Source organism: Grampus griseus, assembly GCF_964374135.1.
Source record: "Grampus griseus genome assembly, chromosome: 12".
Classification (NCBI taxonomy): Eukaryota; Metazoa; Chordata; class Mammalia; order Artiodactyla; family Delphinidae; genus Grampus; species Grampus griseus.
The window spans coordinates 22,428,001-22,454,833 of NC_139006.1; the positions used below are offsets into that span (position 1 = coordinate 22,428,001).

Sequence of the window (26,833 nt, forward strand, 5' to 3'; positions counted from 1 at the left end):
CGCGTGTACTTCAGGGCCTGGGCATCCAGCGGCACCACCCCGCCCGCCCCACAGGCCTTGCATGGAGCTGTGGCCCAGCTGCAGAGGGCCTGGTGGTGGCTCTGAGGACGGCCCTGGCCCTGGCCCTGCCTGCACCCTGCCCTGCCCCACCCTGGCCTGTATGTAGCACTAAATTTTCTCGCTGTGCAGGGGCTCCTGGGAAATTAAGGAGGAATTTATACAGGGCCCAGTAGCTGCAGGTCCCTTGGGCAGGAGGAGGCATTGTGTGCCCAGGGCCACATAGCCAACCCAACCCTGGTCCCTCAGGTCTGCCCAGGGCCATGGAGGGGAGTGCAGGGGACAGAAAGCCTCCTGCTGGAGGGCAACATGAGGCTGGGGTCTCCTGGGCCCTTCTCCCTGGCATGGCCTGAGGAAGCCCCCGGCCTTCTGCTGAATCCCTTCCTCTGACCTTCCTTAGACTCAAACCCAGCCCTCCTCCACACACCCACTAGGGCTAGAGAATCAGCCCATTTCAAAGATGAGGACCCTGAGGCTCAGAAGGCTCCCAGATTTGGCCTCAGTTCCCCCATCAATGGTGATTTTTAGGCAGGGCAGAAGCTCACAGAAGATGGAGCATCTGAGGTGGCCCAGCTGCCACCTCATGCATTGGGCCCCCCACCAGAGGCCCAGTGACCTGAGGGCCACATTGCCCACGAGCACCCCAGCACAGTGGAGTGCAGTGGAGGCAGGAAGCAGAGTTGGGGCCCAGAGGCTGCGAACCCCCTGAGCAACCTATGTGGTCTCCCTACCGACTGGGGGGCTCCTCCAGGGCAGAAGCCACCCCTGGTGTCAGTGCCAGGAAGTTCAGCCAGGCCACTCTCCCAAGCTCAGGGCCCGTCCTCCTGGGTCGCCCACTTCTCCACACCATCCAGGCTGGAGAGCCGGCTCCCGTCCCTGCCCAAGCTGTGCCATCTCACGGTTGGGCACCAGCTCAGCACGGGCTGATGTGGGGGCCAGGACGGCAGACTGAGTCCTCAGCTCTCCTCCCCAGATCTGGGGCTACTGCGCGCCTGGGCGAGTCACAGCCACGCTGGCTGCCCCCTGCCCGGCTGTGCTGAGCCTCTGCCGGCTCCCAAGGGAGAAGGGCAGCAGGCACCGGTCACCCTGGAGAGGACCTCACCTCACTCCAGCCCTGCCCATCATCTGACCCAGGGCCAGAGCACGGAGCTGAGGGTGCCAGGCAAGGGGCAAGAGCAGCTGCACGATGGTGGTGACAGACTTTCTTTATAAACATCTGGAAGGAAGTCTTCTCAAGATGTCCCGTTGGGGTGGGGGTGGTGGAGCTGCCTGGCTCAGAGCCAGGACCAGGGCTGCACCTGGTTGGGGAGGACTTAGGCCTCAGAGAGGTCAGGCCAGGCCCGGTCTTTAGTTTCAGATGCTCCATGGGGTGCAGCAGGAGGGGGCCTGGGTGTCCCCCGTAAAAGCCCTTATCTTTATTGTGGCTGATTGGAGGGCTGACTAGGCAGGGATAAGGGACTCAGCCCCACTGGACGCTGGGCTGCAGGGGCCAGCCCCCAGGCGGGGGTGCCCGCAGGGATGGAGGAAGCTCCTGGACTGGTGGCCAGCCCACCGGGTACTGGAAGACGGTGGCTCTGATGGGTTCAGCCCTAGAGGGAAAGAAAAGAACAGAGAATTAGTGTGGAGCACAGCTCAGGCCCAGGCGGGGGCACCCCTCTCCAGCTCACCCTCCCCACCACCCCAGCTGTGGGCAGGGGCAGCTGCCTGTATCACCTTTCTGGAAGGCAGAGTCTCAGAAACACGCAGACCCTTTGAGCCAGCCACCTCACCTCTAGGATTGAGCGCAAGGAAATAGGGGGGCTGTGGGCAGAGACTGAGCTATAAGAAATGGAAATAACCTAAGTGTCCACCTCTGGGGGACTAATTAAATATATATGCACGTCCACAGCAGAGAATGCTATGCAGCCTGCGTGAGAATTAAGGCAAACTTATATGCACTGACGAGGAAAGGTGTCATGATGTATAATACTGTGTGAGTAGGGAGAAAAAGCAGCTTATAAAATAATGTATATAGCATGATACTATTTTTGTTTAAAGATATATAGCATATATAAATGCATAAAAAAAAACCTGGAAGACACAGCAAAATGTTAACAGTGGTTCTATCTGAGCGGTGCAATTATGGGTGATTTTTTTTTACTTCTTTATACTTTTCAAGAAAGTTTTTCAAGCACGCAAGCCTTTGAAATGAGAAAAAAATATTGTCTAAAAATTTTTTAAAAGCCTTATTTCTCATGCTACTTACTCCCCTTCCCCTTAAGGTCCACCGCCCCAGGAGCCACCTCCTAAGGCCCGGGGCCTATCTGAAGCACCCACCCTGTGTGCTCAGCCCGGGGTGGCCCTGTCCTAAGGGAGCCGCTGAGGCGCACAGGCAGCCTCCCCACCAACTGCTCCACATTCCGATCCTTCTGGACTCGACCCCCACTCAGACTGCCGCTCCAGGGCTGCTCTGCCCCTCAGGCTACCTTGAACTCACTTGGGAGCTCACGTCGCCCCTGTAGGACTGGAGCTCTCCAAGGGGGAGAGACCAGGGGATGGGGTGGCGTCCATCTGCTCCCGCAGTGCCCAGAGCCGGGCCTGGCACAGGGAGCCACCCAGTGAATGCTTGCTGATGACAAACAGCCATGCTGAGCGCTATTACTGCCTGGATACTTCTCTGGGCCAGACAGCACAGCCGAGAGGAACCTCAAGAATCCTTACTGAACCCCATTTTATAGATGAGGCACTGAGGTGCATGGAATCAGCCCAAACGACACAGTCTAGAATGGGGGGGTGAGAGGCCGGAATGCCACCTACACGTGGACCCCAGATGTTGGCCCCTCATGCTTCTGCCCCCAGCCCAGCCCAGCCCAGCCCACCCCCAGGTCCCACTTTCAGTGAAGGTGAGGCCCTGGCAGGCTCAGGGGCCCAGTGGCCAGGCCTCTGCAGGACGGGAGCGTCCCAGGCCACTGAGAGGTTTGAAGCCTCGACCAGCCACCCCTCCTGGGCCTGACCTGCTGTCGGACCCAGAGCAAGGGCTTCAGGCAGCCCCGGTGCAGCCTCTGCGGCCTCCCGTGGTGCGAGGACAGGGGAATCCCTGCTCAGCAGCCTGCTGCCCACTGGAAAGCACAGAAAGCGGCTCCCAGCATGATTTATGGTGCCGGGGAGATTTTATAAACTCCACCAGGCGCAGAGAAGGGTGGGAATGGAGGAGGCTCCGCAGTTGCTGGAAGGGAGAGCCCCAGCTGCCAGCCAAGCCCCGGCTCCCCGTGGGGCTGGGGTGACCGCAGTTCTCCTGAGAGGGTGTGATCCATCGGGGAGCCCCTTCTTGTGAGCCTCAGGCCCTTCCTCTAGGACACGGATCAGACTCCCGGGCAGCTGAGGCCTCCCGCCAGGAGAAGGGTGCGTTCCCCGGGCCTCAGACATGCGGGCCCTGAGGCCTTGGAGCACACCCCTCCAGTCTGCACAGAGCAGACGGGGACACAGGTGCGTAGGACTGTGCTCGTGGCTTCTCTCTTGGCCTGTCTGCCCCGTCACAGGGACAGGGCAGCTCTCTTTCACCTGTCCCCAGCTATGGTCCTAATTAGAAGGAGAGAGTCTTAGGGAGGCACCTGGGCCAGAACAGTAGCACCAGCCCTGAGAGGGGTGCAAAGGGGAAGATTAAGACGGTTAAAGTCACAACCTGAAGAGCCAACAGTGGAAAGCAGGGGCGAGCACTGGCCTCGCAGGGATCAGCCTGCTCACCTGAGGCTGGCCCCTCCCTCCCCCTACTGTCTGCTCCCAGCAGGTGCCTCAGGGTCGGTCTGCTGGGGCACGGGGGGGTGGGGGGGGTGGGGGGGTGAGGGGGGGGTGGGGGGGTGAGGGGTGGGACAATGCACCAGGCTGGGGCCCCATTGAGCCTCCATCTCCCCTTTACAAGGATGGTTAGCCTGGCTCACCTTGAGGGCTCCGCTCAGCCTGTGAGGTCAGAGCCCTCGGGTCTGGGTGGCCCCAGGTGGGCCAGGCAGCCATCTCTGCCCTGTGTCCTGGGGGGAGGACACAGACACCCAGAGAGGAAGAGGGGCCACCAGACCCGTCCCCACGAAGCGCCCACGGCACTAATACTCAGGAATAGTCCTGCAGGCCGGGACCCTGCTCCCCCAAATGCTCTCTCATGCAGCCAACATGTCCTGGGTCTGCACCAGGCTGATGACAGTGTGAGCTCAGGGCCGTGAGCGGGAGGCCCGGGGGTGGAAGGGGAGAAAGGGGAGATGTCTCAGCTAAAGCCTGAAGGATGAGTCTGACTTTGCCAGGCAGACGTGGTGGTGGTGGGGCAGTTCCAGGCAGAGGAAATAGTGTGCACAAGGTGCCCGCAAATCAGAAACGCCCCACCACACCTAACCAGCTGCCAGGCGTCCGGCGGGACTGACAAAGAGGCCAGATGGGAGAGGTGAGAAGGTGACCCTCAAGGGCCGTGGAGGCGGCAGGGAAGTTCTCCGGGGCCCTGCAAACTGGGCTGTGGAGTCCGGGTCCCCCCGACGGGGAGGAAGCCCAGGAGGGTTTCAGCAGGGCCGGGGCCAGGGAGTGTTCTAGAAGCTGGTTGGGGCTGTTGTGTGGAGGATGGACTGGAGGAGCAGAGGCAGGTAGGAGACCAGGAAGGGCTGCCGTGACGTCTAGGAGAGCCAGGGTGGGTGAAGGGCAGAGAGGGCACTGTTGCCACAGGGCTGCCTTGATGGTAGACTCAGGGAACAGAGAGAGGCAGCCTCCTGGCTGCAATCCACCCCCCTGACCCCGCGGAGTGGGGGCCAGGGATGCAAGGGCAGAGCCCAAAGCCTGTGGGCTGCAGGGGGTGGGTATCATTTTTCATGAGACCAACCTGAGGGGAGAGGGCTGAGGAAGACTGAGGCTGTGATGGCAAAAGCAATGATAAATGGTCACCTCCCTCCTAACAACCTCCTTTTCTCAAGGCTGGACTGGCCTGCTCTGCCCAGAGAGTAATTCATTTTGGCCCCAAGCCCTCAGGAGGCAGGTGGACTTGTGCAAAGGCACAGAGAACAAGTGGAAAAGCAGGTCCCCTGGAAGGGGCCAGGTTGGGTGGTCAGCGGGAGAGGAGCCCAGGGGATAGGGTTCAGCCTAGGGTGGTCCCCAGCGGCAAGCTCTATTCCAGTCACTGCCATCCCAGCAGCCGGCTACTGCCACTACCACTGCAGACTTCCGGCTGCAGTGGCCAACCACTGCACTGGCCCTTGGCCAGCCCTAGACCTGGTAACAGAAGTGGCCCAGGGTCCAAAGCCAGGGCAGGGACCTAAGCTCTCTCTCAAGTGACAGCTGAGTGCTGCTAAGGGTAGTAGGTGTGTGACCAAGGCAGTCACAACCTCCTGGAGGGGAAGAGATTCCTCAGCTACAAACCGGGGGCACCAACCCCCCTAAAGGCCGGGGCTGAGTGCCGGGCACACCACAGCACCAACACACCTGATTATCACGTGGTCACCACTCTTCCTGCGACTCTGGGCCCGTCATTCAGCTTCAGTTTCTCCATCTTGTGCCCTAGTCCTCTGAGTCTCATGGTCACAGGCACGCTGCCTTAGAGAGCACAGGGACACAACTATCCCTAGGAAGGGACTTCAGGGCACCCATCTCTACCCACCCCCACGCCCCCTCAGCCCAGCCACAGGGTCTCCTTGAGCCCTCGGCACAAGCCCAGGGGGTGCCCAGGCCTCTGGGGCTCACTCCCAGCAGAGGAACCATGGTGGCGGAGCAGGGAGGCAGCTGGGTCCAGGGAGTGGGGGAGCGGGGAAGCCCCAGAGTTCTCTGAGTGGCCTCAGCCCCGAGCTGGGGTGCAGGACATGGGTCCCTGGACCAGTCCCGAGGGAGGTGCCCACACTACCAAGATCACAACCACTTCTGACAGGACCAGACGGAAGGGATGTCACATTCCAACACAGGAGTCATGACTGTACTATATATTTTCAAGGTCGGAGGACAAACTGGGCACAGATTTAAAAACAATTAAAGTTAATTTTAAAATAGCTTAACAAGCTCTCCTCACTGAGGCACGGAGAAGGCAAGAAGCTTGGCCCTCATCTCCTGGCGGAGCCTCAAGGGAAGCCTCACCTCTCCCACAGACTGTCCCAGCCAGGCTGCTATCCCATGAGGCCACCGGGTCCCAGTGCAGGACAGGAAAGGAGGCAGCCCAGCACGGGGTGACTTTACCAAGTCAGGCAGGTCACAGGCACATCCTTTAGCCCTTTTCCTCCCTTCTCTCTCTTTCAATACCTGGTAGAAGACCCCAGGAGCCCTGGCTTTGGTCTTGGCTGTGACCTTGAAGAGGAGAACCTGGGACGGCACACAGCACACACCTGTGGGCTCCTGACCCAGGGTGCTCCCCATACAAGGGGTAAAGCGCACCCTGTCCACTTATGAGCGTCCTGAGTGCTGGGCCCAGGCAGCAGCTGGGCCAGCCCCACCCCAGCCCCCTCCTCGAGGAGGCAGTGGGACAATGACAAAGAGCCTGTCACATGCCTGTGCAATCCCAGCTGTGCCTGCTCCGAGCTGTGTGCCCTTGGACAAGTCACATCATCCCATGAGCCTCACTTCCCCTTCTGCAGGGTCGGAGCAACCATGCCTATCTGGCAGGGCCTAGAGGGGACAGTGTGGTGACTGGCTTTCTGGGGCCTCAGTAACCACAGTCAGGCCTCTCCCTCTGGCAATGGACTTGGTAATGTGGAGTCAAGCTGGCTTGGCCACCTGCCCCCTTCAGCCACTGCAGACTCCACTAAGGCAGGGGGATGAGGCCTAGGCCAGGAACCTTCAGGCAAGTGCCCTTCAGCCTCTGGCCAGGGCTTGGGGACCCAAGAGCTCCCGATGTGGCCCCCACCTGAGGAGTCCTTTGGGGGCACCTGTGTCTGGTCCCTGGGAAGTTCGTAGAGACAAGGGCAAGCTGGCTGGGGTCTTGCAACTGGAGGGCATGGGAGAAGTGGACCCACAGGGCCTGTACCTGCTGCTTGGGGCCGAGCTCAGCTGCTGGGCTCTCTTCTCCAGCCAGTCCTCCACGTGGACCTCAGGGAGCTCGGTGACGTCTAGTGGCCACTCCCTGGCCCACCTCTCCTCTGTGGGGATAGAGAGACAGGCAACTGAAGGGCATACTCACCCCCATCTGAACCCCACACTCTCACAAAGCAGCTGGAACCTTCCAGAGGCGGGGGGGTAGGAACGGGCTGGGAGGCCAGGAGCAGGTCCTCTGGCCTGTCCCCATCCTGCAGCCACCTCCCCAGGTAGCCCCTCTGGGCCTCACTCTGCTTCCCCATGAAGTGAAGGCAAAACACTGGCTGCCTCCCAAGCTTTTTGGAGTTGGACACAGGACAGTTGAGAGCCTGGTCCTCAGGAGGGGTCCAAACCTGGGGTCAGGGAGGCAGTGTGGGCTGCAGAACAGGGCAAAGCCTGCGCTCTCCCACCACGAGTCAAAGGCTCTGAGAGACCATGGCTGGAAGAGCTGGAGATACAGCTGTCACCAGGACTCGCTGGCCTGGCCCATAAGGCCTCACTTCCACCCTGGGAAAGCTCCTAGAAACCTGTGTTTGTGGCAGGGCTGCTGCTACACTGTCATCAGATCCCCAGGGCAGGGCACTGCCCACAGGGTCTGACTGGTCGGAGGGGAGTGAGGCCTATTGGTGGATGAGGGTGAAGGCCAGGCCACCCCAGACGCTCGCTGGCTGCCCGAGGCCACGTGGACAGAGGAGCCGCACTGGATGGGGGCTCACATGAGGCTCAGTTTCTCCATCCATTCAGTGAGGGGCTGCATGCGAAGATCGATAAAGACCATCTAAGTGGGAATTTCCTTATCTCTAATTGGAGCAGTAGGAAGTGAATTTCCCAAAGGCAGACATGCCAGTTTCCAGAGGGAAGCTGAACTTGCCCTTCCCTGTAGTCCCCAGGCCTGAGCATCCTGAGGGCAGGGGAGGTGCTCTCTTTATCCCCTTGTCCCCAGAGCGCAGTGGGGGATCTGCCAGCGGCCAAATAGGGGCTCCAAACACGTTGCCTGATTGAGGAAGGGAGGGTGGGTGTACATGAATGAATGCCAGGCTAGCAGGGCCCAGGTGGGGCTGAGGCACACCCTCAGGACTCCTGGACAGGAAGCCATGCGTGTCACTTTAAACCCAGCCAGGCACATGGATGGGAGCTCCCTGGCTCCTTCCCCACTCATGCCTGGGGTGGTTTGAAAGCAGTTCCTGATGCCCTGGATAGCCCTCAGCCTACCCCACATGGCAGCCACAGAAGAGGAGGAAGGGGGGAGACACAGGGCAGCATTCCCCTACATCCCCCCAGCACCCACCCCTGCCCAGCCCAGGGTCCCAGTGAAACGCACCCTCCACCTGCATACTCAGGTCCTGCAGGTCTCGCTCTGACATGTGGGAAAATCTGCAGTTGGAGCCAAAGTCGCACTGGCCTGCAACAGGAGGAGAGAGTCACTTGCTGCCCGGGATGGACTCCTACCATTGAGCTGAAGGGCAGCCTGATGAGGGGCCACCAGAGTTTTAGGGGCAGGGTGTTAGGGACTAAGGAGTAGCAACTCCAGCCCTGAGGAAGAAGCTGGACTCTCTCTGGCCCAGCCATAAGAGCAGCCAGCATGGCCTGTCTGGTCCACTAGGCCCTGCTCACAGCCCTTCCCTGGCCAGGGACCAAAGTCCACTGAAGCCTTTCATGATTGGGTTCCATAAGCCTCTGCAGGCTTGTCTCCTGTTACCTCCCCTTGCCCTGGCCCGTAGCCCCGACTAACTATGGGTGGGTCCCTGAGAGGGTTCTGCTTCCTCACACCCCCGCCTTGGTGCCCCCTGCCCATGGCAGGGGGTGGGGGGGGAGGAGAGCACAAGTAGCTGGACTGTGCCCCAGAAAGGCTTTAATGGCAGCTTTGTCAAGGAGGTACCAAAGTCCAGGTTGGCTTTCCAAATCTCAACTGGGGAGACCAAAATGTTTCTCAAAATAACAGGAGACTAGGGGGAGGAGGGATAAATTGGGACTGACATATCCACACTACTATATATAAAATAGATAACTAATAAGAACCTGCTGTATAGCACAGGGAACTCTACTCAATACTCTGTAATGGCCTATATGGGAAAAGAATCTAAAAAAAAAAAAAAAGAGTGGATATATGTATATGTGTAACTGATTCACTTTGCTGTACACCTGGACTAACACAACACTGTAAATCAACTACACTCCAATAAAAATTATTAAAAAAAATAGGGCTTCCCTGGTGGTGCAGTTGTTAAGAATCCGCCTGCCAACGCAGGGGACATGGGTTCAAGCCCTGGTCTGGGAAGATCCCACATGCCGCAGAGCAACTAATCCTGTGCACCACAACTACTGAGCCTGTGCTCTAGAGCCCGTGTGCCACAACTACTGAAGCCCGCGAGCCTCTCTGTGCTCCGCAACAAGAGAAGCCACTGCAGTGAGAAGCCTGTGCACCACAATGAAAGAGTAGCCCCTGCTCGCCGCAACTAGAGAAAGCCCGCACACAGCAACAAAGACCCAAAGCAGCCAAAAATAAATAAATAAATAAATTTAAAAAGTCATAATAATAGGAGACTAGAGGTGTCCTAAGACAGCCTTGCCTACCAGCAGCGTGTTCACATCAAGGTGCAGCCCATGGGGAATGGCAGCCCCTGATTCGCAGGCCTGGTGCCCATTCTAGGGGCAGCATGGTCTCCTGAGGGGAGCACAGCCATTCACCCCGCTCTCCTAGGCCAACAGCAGTACCTCTCCTTGGTGCTAAGCTCCCTTTTACACCATGTTAATCATCATGGCTTTCCTCTTTGCCTTGGCTGCTAGGAAACTCAAGGCCAAACCCTTAGAGTATACAGGACCTCAAGGCAAGCATGGAGGAGACTAAGCATTCTTCTGGCCTTGTCTTATTTTTCCTACCCTTATTTTCATCTGCCTTTGGCTCCTTCACTTACTGAGGTTTTTGTCTCTTTGAACTATATGCATCTTTATTAGCTGCGTACTGAGCAGTGAAATCAACACCCAGCGTCCTTTGTTCTAACCCTGAAGCTTCTCGGCATTGTCAGGCCTGTTCCTGTCTCCAGCCCTGCCTGCTGGGAGGGAGGGCACAGTGGAGGTCGGGCACAGTGGAGGTCAGGCTCCCAGGCTAACTTAATCAGCCAGTCTATTACACCTATTAGTATCTCCTGGATTTACTTGCGATCTCCCAGCCCTTGCTTGTTCTGGGTAAGCTGATAAAATCACATTCTAGGTCTGAAGAGCTGAGGACCAAGCCCTGGATGTCATAAGGCACAACCCCTGGCAAGGCCCCTGTTGACTGTGTCAAGTCAGCTGACACACCAAGGCCACAAAGCGGGCTCAGGCGGGAGGGTGGGGGGAGGCTGTGCAGAAGTCCAAGCAGACCAGACAGGGCACGCTGGTCCCTAGGGGGACCTGAACGGAGTAGAACACTTTACCTGTCAGTAGAAACTTCCTGCAGGGCCGCTTGTTCTGCTCATCCAGCAAGATGGCAGCTGCATCTGCGAGGAGAGAGGATCTGGGTTCAGACTTTAGCTGCACACAGGCACTTCCTACCACTGAGATCAGGGAAGGAAAGAGGTCCTCATCCACGGAGGAGTGTAAGAGGGGATGACCACAGGTAGGGATGCTGGGCAGAGGGATCCGAGCTTCAGGTGACCTCAGCCCCACCCACCCCACCTAGACCCAGCCAAAGGCCAGGGCCAGGTTTGAGGTCAGAGACTCTCAACTTTGCACAGTAGATCATATTGGGAAGTGTTTTTTTTTGAAGTCTTGGTACCAGAAGAAGACTTCTCTGTACTGTCTTTGCAACTTCCTGAGACTCTCTAATTATTTCAAAATAAAAACCTAAAAAGCCCACCAGTAAACCCCAGGGCCCAGGCATCGCTCCATGGCCAAGGCTGTACCCCACCTCCCTCTGTTCCCCTCTCACACTAGCCACTGGCCTCAACAGGACTTCCTGGCAATCTTTCTGGATATGAACCTTAACCCCGGTTTCCTCCGATTTTTCCTACTTTTACTTTCATCATATAGGTACAGTTTAAATCTTGTATGCTCCTTGGTGGGCAAGGAATCAATCAGTCAAAATCTGTAAGTGAGTGAGACAAGTGAGGAAGGTGCCCTGACTCAGAGGCCCTCATGTCGCCCTGGAGGAAGGAGAGGCCAGGTCTGAGCTGTGCACTTTCCCCGTCCATCTGCTGCCTTTTCTAGAGGCTGCTGGGGTAAAGGAAAGACCATGGGCTACTGAGTCCAGGTACACAGGACCACATCCACCAAATGTCACCATGACCTCCACCTCAGAAGTCTAATGGCTGTTGGAAGCCTTATCCCACCTGACTTCTGACTTCTATGCTTCATTTCATGGTGTTAGCTATTGCTTTTCACTGGATTCCAAAGTCACCGAGTCAAAATAGTTCCCCTGGTGTTTCTGACCTTCACTCTAAGAGCCCCCTGGGTCCTCTGCTCTTCTTTGTTTAGATTTTCTGTTACACTTTCTTGTTTCTTTCCTAAATTTATTCGGAAGTCAAACACATCTCTGCTGGTTACTCCAAGATGGAGACACCACTAAATTCCTACTTAGCCCTCAAGTCAGACTTTCCAGCTGGAGCAGGTAACAAGCATTTCCAATCGAATACTCTCCAGGCCACGTCCAAATGGAGTGAGGGGTTAGGTGGGCTCCTCATTAACGAGCCCTGACTGGTAGATGAACTCTAAGTCTCAGTTTCCCCATATGTAAAATGGGAGGAAAATTCTCACCTGGTAGGGCTGCTGTCAACATTTAATAAGATAACGGATGGAGAGAGCACAGGGCAGAGGAGGTCCCACATTAGAATTGTGGGAAAGTGGGGCTGGGAACGGCTTCAGCATCATGGTCCCCGGGTGATGCTAATGTGCAGCCAGGGCTGAGAGCCTCTGGAGTGGCTGCTCAACAAACAGGAGCAGTTCTGACTCCATTTCCTCCTCATAAACCCACCATTTACATGAACATCCCCATTTTGCAGACGGAAAAACTGAGGTTCACACAGGGAAAGGGGGCACACACATAAGAAGTGGCAGTGCCAGGTCTGAACCCTGGCCTGTGCATCTCAAGCCCCCACCCTTTCCTGTGTGGTTGCTGATTTCCTGGTGGCTGGTGAGTAGCCGACTCTGAGGGAGGCTCCTCACTTCCTCAGGGCTGGCCTGCTGGGGTCGAGAGTTAGCTATCACAGGACTTACTCCCGGGGCGGCCTGCAGGAGCGTGGGTGGGCCAGCAGCATGGGGAGAGGGTCAGCACTGGACTTGTCAGACTCAGCCCACCCAGCTGGTGCCAGAGGCTTTCCCTGGGGAGGAGGGCTGGTGGAGGGCGTGTGGACATTGCCCAGGGCCCCACTGGGGTAGGACAGCTAAACTGGAAATGGGGCTGAGTCTGAGTCTTAGACAAGGGGCCCTGGTGGGGTAACTCAGTATGGGAGAAGAGTTCCAGGCTGCCCAGCATCTGGCTGGTGGTTCTCAACTCCAGCCACACGGCGAATCACTAGGCAGCTTTTAAAGTATACACAGCCCAAGCCCATCTTTCTCAGGTTCTGTTGTAATTCATCTAAGGGGAGGGCATGAGAATTGCTAAAAGCTCCTTAGTGATTCTGAAGTGCACCCAGGATTGAGAACCCCCAGCCACAGGCCCTGCTCCTCCGCCTGGCGTTCAAGGCTCCTCATGATCTGACCCTATTGGTCCTTCTCGCTTCAGCTCCCCAAATCAACAGCTGCCCTGCTGCCCTCGGTTTGTTTGCTTGTTCATTGAGATATTCATCTAACAAACATTTACTGAGCGCGTCCTGTGTGCCAGGCGCTGCGCCAGGATGAGGATTTAGTGGAGAACAAGTCAGAGCTGGTCCTTCCTTCCACTCCAATAGTCACACTAATCCATGTGGATATAAACGGGGTAAACAGCCAGCACGCAGCCAAATGACCTGACCTGGCCCAGGAGTTGGAGAGGGCGTCCTGGAGGACTGTCTGGGATGGGGAGGACAGCAGGAAAGCCATGCCTGCAGAGGGGACAGTACTTGTGGTGGTCAGTGTGGCTGGAGCTTGGAGGGACAGGTCAGCAGGGCTTGGAGGCCTGGGTGGGACAGGGGTTCCACCCAGAACACACTGTTGTAATGGGGTGTGAGGTTACACAGGAGAGGGGCCCTGTTTTATTCACCTTTAAGTCTTCAGAGCCTCTCTGGGAGCCAAGGACACGCTAAGCGCTCACCAAGTGTTGGCCGAATGCATGAGCCATGAGATAAAGGGTACAAGGCCAATCCTTTTGTGGACCCATAAGCATCGTTCTTACTTAGTAAGTCCTTACGTGCCATACAGTCATCAGGAGATTACTGAGCCCCGTCACATCCTGGGAGGGGGGGTATGGCTATTACAGCTGTTTTACACATGGCAAAGTTAGGGCTACAGTGCTAGTGAGTGACACGTTGGGACTGACATCAGGCAGCCCAGCTCCAGGGCCCATGCCTGTCCTGACCAAGGCAGATACGTTGGCACTGACATCAGGCAGCCCAGCTCCAGGGCCCATGCCTGTCCTGACCAAGGCAGATACGTTGGGACTGACATCAGGCAGCCCGGCTCCAGGGCCCATGCCTGTCCTGACCAAGGCAGATACGTTGGGACTGACATCAGGCAGCCCAGCTCCAGGGCCCATGCCTGTCCTGACCAAGGCAGATGGATCATCAGCCCTCTGAGGGTTAAGGGACTTGTTCAAGGCCATGAAGCCGGGAGCAGAGCAGTTCTCGAGTCCTAGCTGAGGCAGGGTACCCTATGCCCTTGCAGAGACTGTGCTGTGTGGTTGTGCAGGTGAGCTGGAGCCCTGGGGAAGCCTCCCAAGGAAGGGGAAAGAGCTCATATGTCAGCTTGGGGACCAGGGTGAGGTGATGCACTGCTCTGGATTTCTAAGTCACCACCTGTAAGTGGGGCTCCCTGGCCTGCCCAGCTTCCCTCGAAGTGCTGTTTTAAGGACTGGATATGGCTGGGGATGTGAGCGAATGCTGGGAACCCTGAGAAGGGGCTCGTGGCACCCACTGTTTCATCTTTTCTATAGCCCTCTTCCAATCAACCTGTACCCACGGGGCCAGGGTTCTTGGCTGAAAGTCTGGGACTAGGAACAAACACCAGGATAACCTTGAGGCCTAGCACCACACCAGATCGCAGCCCCTACTGGATTTGGGGTACAGGGAGCCTCTGCCTGACACCAGGTTCAGAGGCCTCTGAGGCACCTGGGAGACCCCTCCGCCCCTGAATTCCCCTCTGCCCCCACTCCCAGCCCCTTGCAACCATAGCCACGCCTGGTCTGCTGAGTGGCTTGGCCACCCTCCCTCACCCAAATCTGCCTCTGCGGATGGGGGTCAGGGGATCAGTGTTTTTTATTTTAAGGTCTCTAGGTGATCCTAACTCAAAGGGTTTAGATCTGCTGCCTTACAGAGTTACTGAGAAAAGCAAATGACAGACCATGGAAGGCACCTGGCATACAGCAGGCACTCAATAAAATGTGAGTGATCTGAATCTGAGTCACAGACCAGGGAACTCTCTGTCTCCCCTTCTGAGCTGCTGGGACTCAGCTCCTTCCTTCCAGCCTCTGGGCCCTGTCCTGGAATCCTGCTCCCCAGCTCATGGAGCACGGGCCCTGCCCCGGCTCATTCCAGGAGCTCCTGGTCACCCCACCCCACTGCCACAGTCCCCCTCCATTTGTCCAGCTCCTGGCGCCTCTCTCACTACGGCTCAGTGTGGCTAAAGACAGCAGAGCAGCAGCAGCTCCCCTCCAGCCAATGCTCCTGGGTGCCAGGCCCTGTGCCAGGTGCTTATGGCCTTAATTCCTTTGCCTCATAAGCCTTTCCCAGAAGCAGCTCAGTCATTCGACAGCCATTTACTGCGCCCCCTGCTCAGGCAGCAGTCGGCCATCGCCATCAAACGTAGCTCCGGTCGTGGTGGCTATTGCCCACAGCCCTTCAAAGGCTGCCCTCTGCCCATCCCCCTTACCGTGGCCTCTGCAGGCCTGCACGATCTGGCCCCGGCCCTGTGGCCAGCCTTGGTCCCTACCATGCTCCTTCTCATCCTCTCTTTGGCTCCGAGAGCAGCTGGCGCTTTGCCCTCTACCCAGGATGGAGCACTGGCTTTTCCCTACCTTTCAGCTGTGGGCCCAGACATTAGCTCCTTAGAGAGGCCTTGTTCGTGGCCACAGTGTCCCCAGAGCCTGGCAAGGCGTCAGAGAACGGAGCCCTCAGTCAGGATTGCAGGGAAAGGAGCTCGCCTTCCACCTGCCCTTCTGAGGGCCCATCTGCCCCAGGGGCCAGCAACCCAGGCCTCCTCTCTTTTGCTCCTCAAAGAGCCCAGCTGGCCCGCAGCGTTTCCCTGTCTGATGATAAGAAAGACTGGAGAATAGGGCTTCATCAGCCCGGCCGCCAGGCCAGCAACACCCACCTCGGAACATGTCGTACCAGAGCTTCTTGGCCTTGAGGTGCTGCAGCCCGTTCAGGTGCTTCTTGCGGTTGTGGAGGTTGTCCTGGAAGGAGCGGTCGCAGTAGTCGCAGAAGTAACGCTTCCCCATGGTCACCCCCACCAGGTGCTGCTGCTGCCTGGGAAGTCGCAGGGCGCTGGGTCAGAGCACAGAGGAAATGCCACCACCCTGCCTGAGCACGCCCGGGGGCCAGGCCTGCGCCACGTCAGGAAGGCTCTACTTACCCACACCAGCTCGTATGAACTCCGCAACAGCCCATGAGGGGCTACCCGGGCAGATGCTTATGGCCTGAGAGGCCTCATTCCAGAGGGGTCTTTTAACAGTTCTGACACCCAGCTTCCACCCCAGGTCGGTTAAAGCAGAAACACAGTGGGTGAGGCCTGGGCATCAGCATGTTTTAATGCGCCCCAGGGAATTCTTGTCTGCAGCCAGGCTGGAGAACCACCACCTCACCCACTCTGGACAGCACCCCCCACCACCTCTGACGTCCCCTCTCCTGTTCCTCCATGCTGGCCGCACAGCCCCCCTCTCTGCTCCTCACACGCGCCAGGCACACGCCAGGCACACGCCCACTTCCCGCTGTTTGCACCTGCTGTTCCCTCTGCCGGGATGCTCCCCCCGCATACCTGCCCCGCTTGCTCACTTGACTCCTTCGATCTTTGCTCAAATATTACCTTCTCAGTAATCTCCCATGACCACTTTATTTAAAATTGCAGAACCCTCCACCTAGCTTTCTCCATTCCCTGCTTCACTTTTATCACCTTTGAAGTAATAAGTTACTTGTTATGTTTATTATATTTTTCTTTCCTTCAACAGGAATATAAATCCATGTGGGCTGGGATATTTTTGTGTTTTTGTTGTTGTTGTTGTTTTTAGGACACTCACACTTTATTTTTCTACATAAAATTTACAAAGCCCCAGCCCCCAAAGTGGTGCACGGTACAGAGTAGGCAACCAAATATTTGTTATTCAACAATGAGTTAATTCCCATTTTCCTTATGGGACAACTGGGGTTCACAGAGAGGAAGCGATTTGCCCAAGGTCACACAGCTGGTAAGCAGAAGGCAAACCCAGGTGCCCTAAAATCCCGCTGCTGGTGTCCTCCCTTCCACAGCCAGCTTAAGGCTTAGAGAAGCCAGAGGGCTCAGGCAGAAATGCACACAGCTTCCCAAGGAGACCAGCTAAGCACTTAGGTGGCAATCACAGAGGGAAATGAGAACGTTTCAGGGTCTTCAGACACTTAAGACCCCTCAGTCCTGGTGACCATAGCTGCCACTCCTGACCCAGGAGATCTGCAGCCATGACTCAAGGCCAGCCCTTGGGTCCCCATTTGGTGTCAGAGGACAAATGGGTTCACTCAGGGCCACCAGGTGGGATCTGCAAAGGCTGAGCCCAGAATAGCCTCTCATCTTTCAAGTCCTATAGTCTGACCCCTCATTTCCCAGAGCAGGTTCCTGAGGCCAAGAGGAGGAAGAAAAGTGACTTCCCCAAGGTCACGAGGTAGCAGCCCAGGCCAGCGGCAAAAGCTCCAGACTCCCAGAATCTGGCAAGTAAAGTTAAAGCTGAGACCTGACCCACAGGGCAGAGAGATGGGGGAATACATGTTGGGAAGAAGAGAACGGGGAGATACACAGAGACAAATAAGCCCCTGGACAGTCCAGGCAGCCAGGCGAGGGATGGAGGAAGCCGCTCCTGCGGCAGACAGCAGCCATTAAGTCAAGGGCTGTAATGGGATCACGAACAGTCATTCAAAATGAAAACGTATAAAACCTCTCTTCTGCCATTACTGCTGAGAAACCGCATCCCAGACACGCGGACTTGATATATTAAATTTGGCAGCTCTAATACACCCCGTCTTGCCAATAAACTTATAGGAATTGGACTGAAATTGTAAGAGATGAACGTTTAACGGCCGAGTGCTTAACTAAGCCATTCATGAAGGCTGAAGCTCAGAGGAGCCACTGGCTCTGGAGCATAAAGGGGAGGGGACGGGAGGGCCAGTGGGAGGGGCGTTCCTCCAGGAGACTGATAAGGAACAGTGGCTCTGCGGCAGACTTAGCTAGGCAAAACCACACAGGGCACTGGGAAGCTAGCTGTGTGACCCTGGACCTCTCCAGGCCTCTACTTTCACTGTAGGAATATGGGGCGGTGGGTCCAACGGGTTGGCTGATTGCTTAGGGAGCAGCACACAGAAGTTTGAATCCAAATGAATTATTAATAAAAGAGTAACAGCAATACAAATGACACTAATAATGTCTGGCATTAAGCAAGTGTACAATAAATGTTATGTAATATTTGATGCACTAAGCACCTACTATGTGCCAGCACTGGGCTAAAAGCTTTATAATCCATCATCTCACTTAATCCTCAGGACAAACTGTGAGGTTTCAGATGAGGGAACTGAGGCTCCAAGAAGTGAAGTGACTTAGCCAAGATCATGCTGCTAGAAAGCAGCCGAGCTGGACTTAGGACACAGGCAGGATGGCTCTAGAGCTCACACTCCTAATCACTTATGAAAGTCGCCTCCTAACAAATCATACTGATGACAGCTTTCCTTTACTCACTACACCCCCAGGACCATGTGGCCCCTTGAAACCCCAAGAGGTATGTATTACAACCTCATTTACGATTGAGGAAACTGAGGCCCAGAGAGGTGCTGTGAGGTGCCCCAGATCACACATCCAGGAAGGGCAAAGCAGGTCTCCAACCAAACCACCAGGAAATGAAGATCGCATGCCCCTCTCCCAACCTGCCCAGCAACACCGATTCAAATGATGAGCCCCTCGGGGCTGGGCTGTGTGTGCCTGTGTGAGCGTGTGTATTTGTGTTTTCCCCTCTCTCTCACATGCACAAACCATGGGGGGCACACCAGCCTCAGCTGAGGGCCATCGTGGCAGCGCTGCCCACCCGTGCCTCCCTCTGCCCACCCTGGCCACCCCTCATCTGGCACAGGGGAAGTGCTCAGCCGTCCAGGACGGGTCAATGGACTTTGTGTCTAGTCCCAGCTCTGCCAGGTGAGGATGTGGCTCTTGCCCTCTCTAGGCCTCGGTTTCCCCACATGTGAAGTGGGAGGCAGACAGCTAGACCAGGTGATCTCTAAGGGCACACACACACACGTGTGTCACTTAGCACAGAGCCTGGCCCACAGGAGGCCCTCCAGAAACATTGGCCATCATCACCATCATTATTATTAGCCTCCAAAAGCCTGTATTTCAGAAAACTGAGACTCAGAACAAGGAACAGGATATCAGTGCCCAAGTGACCTCTGTGGTCAGCTATTCCATATTACAGATGAGGCAAGGGAGGCCAGTAAAGGGAATTGAGTTGTCCAAAGCACACAGCACAAGGCAGGGGTGGGACTGAACCTCAGCCCCTTTGGCAGGCTAAGACCTCTGCCTGCACAGCAGCTCTGCAGAGCCCCCAATGCCCAGGAACGGTGTCAAGGGAGCAGAGCGGCTTTAGAGGGGCCAGCACTTCCTGCCTCCTTCACAGGCCTGACCCCATGGAGGCAGAGGCCCTGTCCCTGGTTAGGAGCTGGCCTCCAGCAGGGTGACCTCACCCAGGCATCGTCCAGGTGTGAAGTTCTAGAGCTCCTGACCCAACTCTCTCCCGCTCCAGTGCCCCGGCGCACATTAGCAAAAGATGCGGCTGCAGAATCCTCTGGACAGACACAGCACCGGGCCAGACACACAACTTGGCAAGCAGAGTGTATTTCACTCTGCCTCACCTCGTAGCCAGGCGTCCTTGCACAAGGCACAACCTGCACCACCGCACTTGGCAGCCCTGAGTGGGAGGTCAGGGAAAGGGGAATGGGGACAGCCGGACGTCTCTACGGCACCCAGACACCAGCATGGGGTGCTGACTAAGCTGGCCCTCTCTGCTGTGATTCATCCTCGTCCTCTGAGGCTGGCGCGCTCTGCAGTGTGTGAGCGAGGTCCTGTCCGGAACACAGGACCATCCGGCCCGACTCCCTCACCAGGAACACAGGCAGTGCCACCCACCCACTCCCAGAGACCAGGTCCACGGTGGCGACAGCATCTGCTGGCTCCCTGGAGCTTCGCCAGGTGACAGGGTGGCTCCTCATGGGCACGGGGCAGAGGGCAATGCTAGTGGGACCACCCTCTGAGGTCACACAGGCCTGGGTTCAAATTCTAGCTCCACCACTAGAAAGTTATTTCATCTCCCAGAGTCTGTCCTTAGCTATAAAACAGGGACCCCGCCGCTGCTGTGAATTTACCACCACAGAGAATGGAGGCCGTTACTGCTGTTGCCATCATCCCCTGGGAGGCTCACTCCCCTCCTACCCCCAGCACGTCCTGACCAGTTGATTTAAAATTGCAGCCAAAGTCACAGCAGCAAACACGTCTGCCCCCTCACCACCTGCTGTTTTCCATAGCTCGTCTCACACACTGATTTACTGTCACAAGAGCTGCCTCCCCACTAGAATACAGGCTCCACGAGGGCAGAGGGTTCTGTCTGTCTGTCCAACTGCACCACCCGGAAGAGAGGATCAAATGCGTAACTGCTGGTGGAATAAGCGAGGGAGCCACCTGTGGAACCCAAGGCCTCCCGCCCTTCGCTCACCGACCCTCTTCTCCACAAGCCTGAATCTGGGGACAAGGACGGGGACGAGAAGAGAGACATGTAAGGCCCCCAAAAGCAGGTCTCTGCCACCCCCACCCTCCCTGCAGGGCTTCTGTCTCCAGCAGGGCCCCCACTACCGACTTAGACCACACCTGGCGAGCCCACGGCACCTGACTGCAGGCCTCCGGGCTCAAGGAAAAGATGACCAACAAGTTGAGACGCTGTGGGGTGGAAGAAGGAAGAAAGGAGAATCAGATTTGACTCCTGTGTGCTAGGCATTCTCTTATTTAATCCTCACAGACCCTCGGAGTAGATATCAAGGCATCCACTTCGCAGATGAGGAAACAGGTTCAGAAACTCTCACTCCTATTTTGCTCGAAGCCACGACCGGGAGAGACACTGATAAGGAAGATTTCTCATCAACCTGAGTGCTGCGGGTGGGCCAGTGGTGCTGAGGGCCCCCGTGCACCTCCTGTGGAGCCCTCACCAGGCGTGCCAAGGCACATTGGAACCAGCATTCACACTGGGGCCTGGCTGACCCGGGACCCATTCTCTCCCCACCCCACCGCTCCACCGTGAGGCTGGCTCAAGGCAGACATCTGTGCTTCACTGATATTCTTGGTTGCTTTCATCACGTGCGTCTCAGGTACAGAGCTGGCTTTGGCACAAGGCTAAAATCAGTCAACAGCTCGGCCGTGGCCAGGGGCTGGGATGCATGCTGTAATTATACAGGACTTGTGCTCACCACATGCTGCCCTCGAGCTTACCTGTCATTTCTTCTAATTATGGCACCACCAGACCCCAGGTGAACAGCAAACCGCAGCCAGAGGACGGCTTTACTGCACGCCCACTAGGAGCATGGCAATGTCCCAGCACCACATATGCCCGCCGTCTGGAGTTGGCGGCATCGGACCCAGCCCCTGCAGGTGGCCTGCAGACTGCCTGCTCAGGACCCAGCTCCAACAGAAGTGCCAAGAAGATCCAGATGTCTCCCCTGATAGGAGCCCTGATATGTTAAGGGTCTCCCTCAGATGTCCCAGGGTTTTGTAGCAACCACGAAGCTTTCTCATCCTGACCTCATTCACGTGTTCATTTTTTTTTTTTTTTACATCTTTATTGGAGTATAATTGCTTTACAATGGTGTGTTAGTTTCTGCTTTATAAACGTGTTCACTTCTTAAAGTAAAGTATATCATCCACTCTCAGCAATATAAGGCAGTGGGGACTCCACCCACAGCGATTTCTTAACTTAGCAGGTCTGGGACAGGGGTAGGGTCTAAGGAGGCCCTGATGCAGAGTCCACAGACCATACTTGGAGAAATGCTGGTCTAAGTGGGGAGATGACAGACTGAGGAACAGAGAAGGAGGGAGTTTGCCTGAAGTCACACAGGCCACACAAGTCAGCCCTTACTGTATAGCCATCCACCCAGGCCTGAATCCCAACTCTGCCACTCGCAGGCTGTGATACTCTCGTCAAACTACCTACCCCTGAGCCTCATCTGGAAGTCGGGGGTAATAATACTTTTCACAGGAGTACTGTGAGGATTGAATCATGCATGCTAGGTGCTTGGCAGAGTGTCTGGCAAGCCAGTGCTGCTTAATGCACATCTGTGGACGTGGCAGCCAGCCTCTGTGGCACCCAATGACCCCACCTCCTGGTGTCTGCACTTTGTGTCCCCTGTTCCAAAGCATATCAGGGTTGGTCTCTGTGACTAAGAGAAGAGAGCTGAGGGATGGTATGTCACCCCCAAGATCAGGTTATAAGACAACATGGCTTCCATCCTGGTGTCTCGCTTTCTCTGATCACTTGTTCTGGGGGGAAGCCAGCTACCATACTGTGAGCAGCCCAGTAGGGAGGCCCACATGGCAAGGAACTGAGACCTCCTGCTAACAGCCAAGTGAGTGGGCTTGGAAGCAGACCATCCAGCCCCAGTCAAGCCTTCAGAGGAGCGCAGCCCTGGCTGACAGCTTGACAGCAACCTTGTGGGAGACTCTGAGCCAGAACCACCCAGCTACGCCACTGCCGTATCAGATAATGTTTGTTGTGGTAAGTCACTAAATTCTAGGGTAATTTGTTATGCAGCAACAGCTAACTAATACAGTGAAATAAATGAATGGAGAAGCTAAATCACTTTATAATTTGTGATGGCCACAGGTACAAAGTGCCCCACAATGCAAAACTCTCCTGAGTCAAGTCAAAGGAGGGCCCCCCTCCCACTTGCATATGCACAACCCTAAAGTTCCATGGTCCCCTTTTCAGTCATTCATTCACCAGCCAAACACACTGAGCACTTCCTCTATGCCAGACTGGGGTTCACGCTTCATGACACAGAGTCCATGCTCTCACGAGAACGTGAGCTGAGTATGTGCTGGGGATGGGTAGCCAACAGATGTGCCCCCAGTAACAGTCATAGGTAACAAGCTCTGTGCCGGGGGTCCCAAAGAGGGGCGCCTGCATTCAACAGGGACTTCCTCCAAGGAAATGATCAGAGATCATCTCGAAGATCTAGGTACCAAGGTGAGCACTGCAATGTAGCTTGTCCTGAAACCAAACTCCAAATGTCCAAGAGTAAAAAGAGCTGACAGTTATCCATTGCTCATCACATGCCAGGCAGACCGCCAGGGTCCTGTGTAGAGAGGGGGAAGGGGTTCAATGATGATGCACAAAGCCTACCATCCTCATTTTACCCTAAAAATAACTTTGGGTAGAGGGAGCCCACAACTGGCAAGGAGCAAGAGTAGGGTGTGAGCCAACCTATTCAATGGTGCCATTAAAAATCAAGTCAGGGTTTCCCTGGTGGCGCAGTGGTTGAGAGTCTGCCTGCCGATGCAGGGGACACAGGTTCGTGCCCCGGTCCGGGAGGATCCCACATGCCGCGGGGAGGCTGGGCCCGTGAGCCATGGCCACTGAGCCTGCGCGTCCGGAGCCTGTGCTCCACAATGGGAGAGGCCACAACAGTGAGAGGCCCGCATACCGCAAAAAAAAAAAAATCAAGTCAAAGTAATACATCAACTATACTTCAGTTAAAGAAGAATCAGTCAAAGGGAACAATTCCCTACAGGGACAAAATGTTCATCCCATATTGTAAATGAAAAATGACTCATTGTCACAACAGTATGTACAACATGATACCACTTTTTTAAGGAGAAAGAACTTCCCGCCTCAACACACACATATACACACAGACACACATACAAAGACTGGAGAAGACACAAAATATTTACTGTAGTTATGTCTAGAGAATAAAATTACGATGTGCGGGATTTTTTTTTTCATTTTGTGTTTTTCTGTTTTTCTAAGTTTCTACTTTTGGCGTGTATAGTTTTAAAATTTTCCCCAAAAATTCCCTTCAAAAAAGTGGGAAATTTGTCAGGCAGGGATAAACCCTATTCCTTCTTCCTTAGGAGGCTGCCATGGATGGTTCCAGTGACCCGGTTCACCTGGATGAACCGGCCGGGGGTGGTGTTGAAAGGGATCTAGCGTAAACATTTTCCTCAGTCCAGGCTGACGGTTGATAGGACAAGCCCTGATTCCAAGTGGACCTGGCCCAGTGAAGGTCAGCTGAACCCAAATCTGGGCTCCAGGAGCTTTAGGATGGAGAGAGTTTCTCACCAGATAGTTAGAGGTCCCAAAAGGCCAGAGTTTCCAAATAGGAAAGGCAAAAATAGTCTGAAAGAGGCTCTTGAACCATATACCCTGACTCATATAAACACCTCTGCCTTTCCCTTCTCTCCCCACCACCAAGTCTGGGCTCCAAATACCATGTGACTCTCTGTTACCACTGCCCAAGTCAGGTCTCACCCCTTCACATCTGGACCAGCCTCCTTAGTTCAGCCCACCCTTGGCAGCATCACATCAACCCTGTCAAAACAACTCCTCAAAATTTTCCATTGCTCCTGGTGAGGAGCTTATTAAAAATGAAGTCTCCTGAATCAGATCCTCAGGAATTCTGGCTCAGCAGATCTGGAGAGGGGCTCAGAAATTTGCATTTTAACCAGGGACTCTAGCCACCCCCAGTAGGTACCCCCAAGAAATAAAAGCCTGGAGAACTGAGCTTCCACTGTTCATTGACCTCTTCATCCCCTGCATCCCAAAGGCAGCCTTTGCTGAAGGCAGTCACTCTGGGTAGACACAGCCCACAAATCTGTGTCCCAGTCAGAAACTGGTCAGACTATGAACCACCTCAGTAAGCTGAAATGGTAACCCCGACTTGATGAGAATGCTAAGCACAATTTGTTAGAGTGGATAAAAGTGTTTTCTTACTGGCTAAGCGTCCTGTCACACTCCAGGAAAGCTTAAAATTGAAAACAGAGGTAGTAGACTAAATCAATTATTGTACTAATGTTCCTGTCCTAAGATTATTAATAATCAGTGTCTACCTGGTGCTTAAAAGTATCACATTGAAAAGAATTTGACATGTTGAGTATATAACAGAAAAGCACTGTGATTCCAGTTTAAAGTATAAAAGTTAAAATATGTAGTTAGGTAATTGATAAAGTATCTGTCAGTAATTGATATGAAACTTGTGATTCTAAGTTGAGGGGTCAGCAATGGTTGGAAACACTGGCTGCACGTTAAAATCACTGAGGTGCTATAAAAGCTACTAAGGGTGCCCGCCATATCCTAATTTCTTGTCAGAGATGGAGCCTGTATTTTTTGAATCCCCCGACTGAGAACAAGTTGACAAAACAGAATTTGACTAAGTTTGTTAAAAGTATTGAAAAGTATTAAAATTTATTACATTTATAAGGTTAATTTATTAGATTTTCTAGTAACTGTTTAAGTATTCTGGGGAAATTATGCTTGTTAGGTTATATATCTGAAGTACTTAAAAAGAAAATCAAATATATTAAATGTATAAGTGGACTTAAATGTGTAAGGGAATGTAACTGAGCTGAAGATAGGGCTGAATGTTTAAAGGAATTTACTTTGTTCAAGTTGAGTTCAAACATTAATCAAAGGGAAAGTTAAGGTCATTTTTCTAATTTTTCTAGATTTATGTATAGAATAATAATTTCTAAGTTGAAATCGATGGCCTAAAGAAAATTAGATTTTTAGAAAATTGTTGCTCCAAAATGAGAATGAACTAAAAAGGCAAAAAAATAAAACAAGTCCCACCTTAACTCCCTGTGGTCTTCCCTACCCATCTCACCTAAAATAATTCCTCCCTCCTCTGAACTCCTCATCTGGGAAGTTATCAGCAAGATATAAGTATTCTTTCCCAGAAGCTTCACAACTTCCTGCCCGAAAGGGCTACCAGGACGCTTTGCAAATAGAAAATAACCGCATGGTGGATACAGAGCATTTCACGTTTTTCCTACCAGTCCCCAAACAAGGCATTACTGTTGCTTTTACAAGTCAGAGGCAGATCCAGGTCTCGAATCCAGTCCCTGGTTTTCAATGCCACACGTACGCCAATGACTTTTATCTCTGGCTCAGGCCTCTCCTCTGAACTCCAGATCCAAATCCCAATTGGCCTCTGGACCCCTCCATTTGATGCCTAAGGGGCAGCTCAAACTTAATGTGGCCAAACAGAACTTAAGATCATCCTGTTGATTTTAAGTTGCTGAGGTCAAAACTTTGATGCCATTCTTGAGTCCACTTTCCTGTAAGCCCTTACATGCATCTGTCAGCTTGTTCTGTTTGTCCCACCTCCAAAAATACATCCCAAATCTGATCACTACTCTAATCCACACCCTAATCTAAATTACCACCCTGCCTCAATTGACCCACCACAGCAACTTCCCCTCTTCAGTCTGTTCTCCAGAGCAGCCAGAAATGATGACATTAAAATGTAAATTAGATCATGTCACACCGCAGCTTAAAACCCTTCATTGGCTTCCTAGTGCAATTAGAAAAAACTAAGACTTTTTACCACGGGTTACAAGGCCAGATATGAGCTGACCTGAGCCTACTTCATAGTCCACTCTACTTTTTTCCCCCCTCAAACACCCCAGGATAGAACAGCCTCAAGGCCTTTGCACCAACGTTTTCCTGTATGAACGGCTACCATTCACTCAGGTCTAGGGTTAAGTGTCGCCCTGGGGCCCACCTTGTCTAAAATATTACCACCACCACCCCCTCCCCAATCAACCTTTCTTCAGCTCTTCAAAGCATTACTTGTCATTACTGCACCTTCCCATCTACCCATACACAGTAGAATGGGCGCTCCATGAAGGCAGGGACTTGTTCACCGCTGGGTCCCCAGCGCAAGGCCCAGAGGCACTTAGAAAACATGTGCTGGACGGCCCTAGTCCTCCAAAGTCCTTGCTATTTCTATTCCCAAGAAGGAATGAGTGGATCTAGGTCTCCTGCCTTCCAAGCCAGGATTGCCAGCTGCGAAACCCAGGGATGAGGGTAACATGAAGCATGGGCAGAATCGCCACTTCCCCTGAGGCTGGGCAGAGGGATTCAGTCCTCAGGACCCGACTTGTTCCACAGGCTCCAACTCTAGCCCTGGACTTGGGGCTGACAGAGACAGGACGGGGGACAAGCCTGGGACCGGGCACCCAGGCCTCGCTCCCCTATCCACTCCGCATTCCGTTTAATAGTGTGGCCCGCCGCGGGGCTCGCGGACTTAGATGGAAGAGCCCAAGCCCTCCCGTGGGGGTAAGGACACTCGCCCTCGACGTCCCGCCAAAGAAGGTACCTGGCTCCGTGGGGCCCAACGGCTCTGAGCTCCTCCTCCTGCTTGCTGGGATTTGTAGTCCTTCCTTGGGTATCGGTCCACCC

At 54.5% G+C, this 26,833-nt stretch overlaps 1 protein-coding gene across 2 annotated transcripts; it reads right to left on the reverse strand.

Annotated features, from left to right (window-relative positions):
- Positions 1–1,256: 1,256 nt before the first annotated feature.
- ZMAT5 (zinc finger matrin-type 5) lies at positions 1,257–26,833 on the reverse strand. 2 transcript variants are annotated; one of them, XM_082668231.1, is made up of 7 exons: positions 26,751–26,833; positions 15,481–15,635; positions 10,476–10,538; positions 8,381–8,461; positions 7,013–7,124; positions 5,488–5,598; positions 1,518–1,646 (listed from the first exon to the last, which is right to left on the reverse strand). In XM_082668231.1, the coding sequence occupies exons 2-6, from the start codon at positions 15,605–15,607 to the stop codon at positions 5,532–5,534; spliced, it is 450 nt and encodes a 149-aa protein (XP_082524357.1). In that variant the 5' UTR covers positions 15,608–15,635; positions 26,751–26,833; the 3' UTR covers positions 1,518–1,646; positions 5,488–5,531. The 2 variants fall into 2 exon arrangements, with proteins under 2 accessions (XP_082524356.1, XP_082524357.1); XM_082668230.1 differs by lacking the exon at positions 5,488–5,598 and having other exon boundaries at positions 1,257–1,646.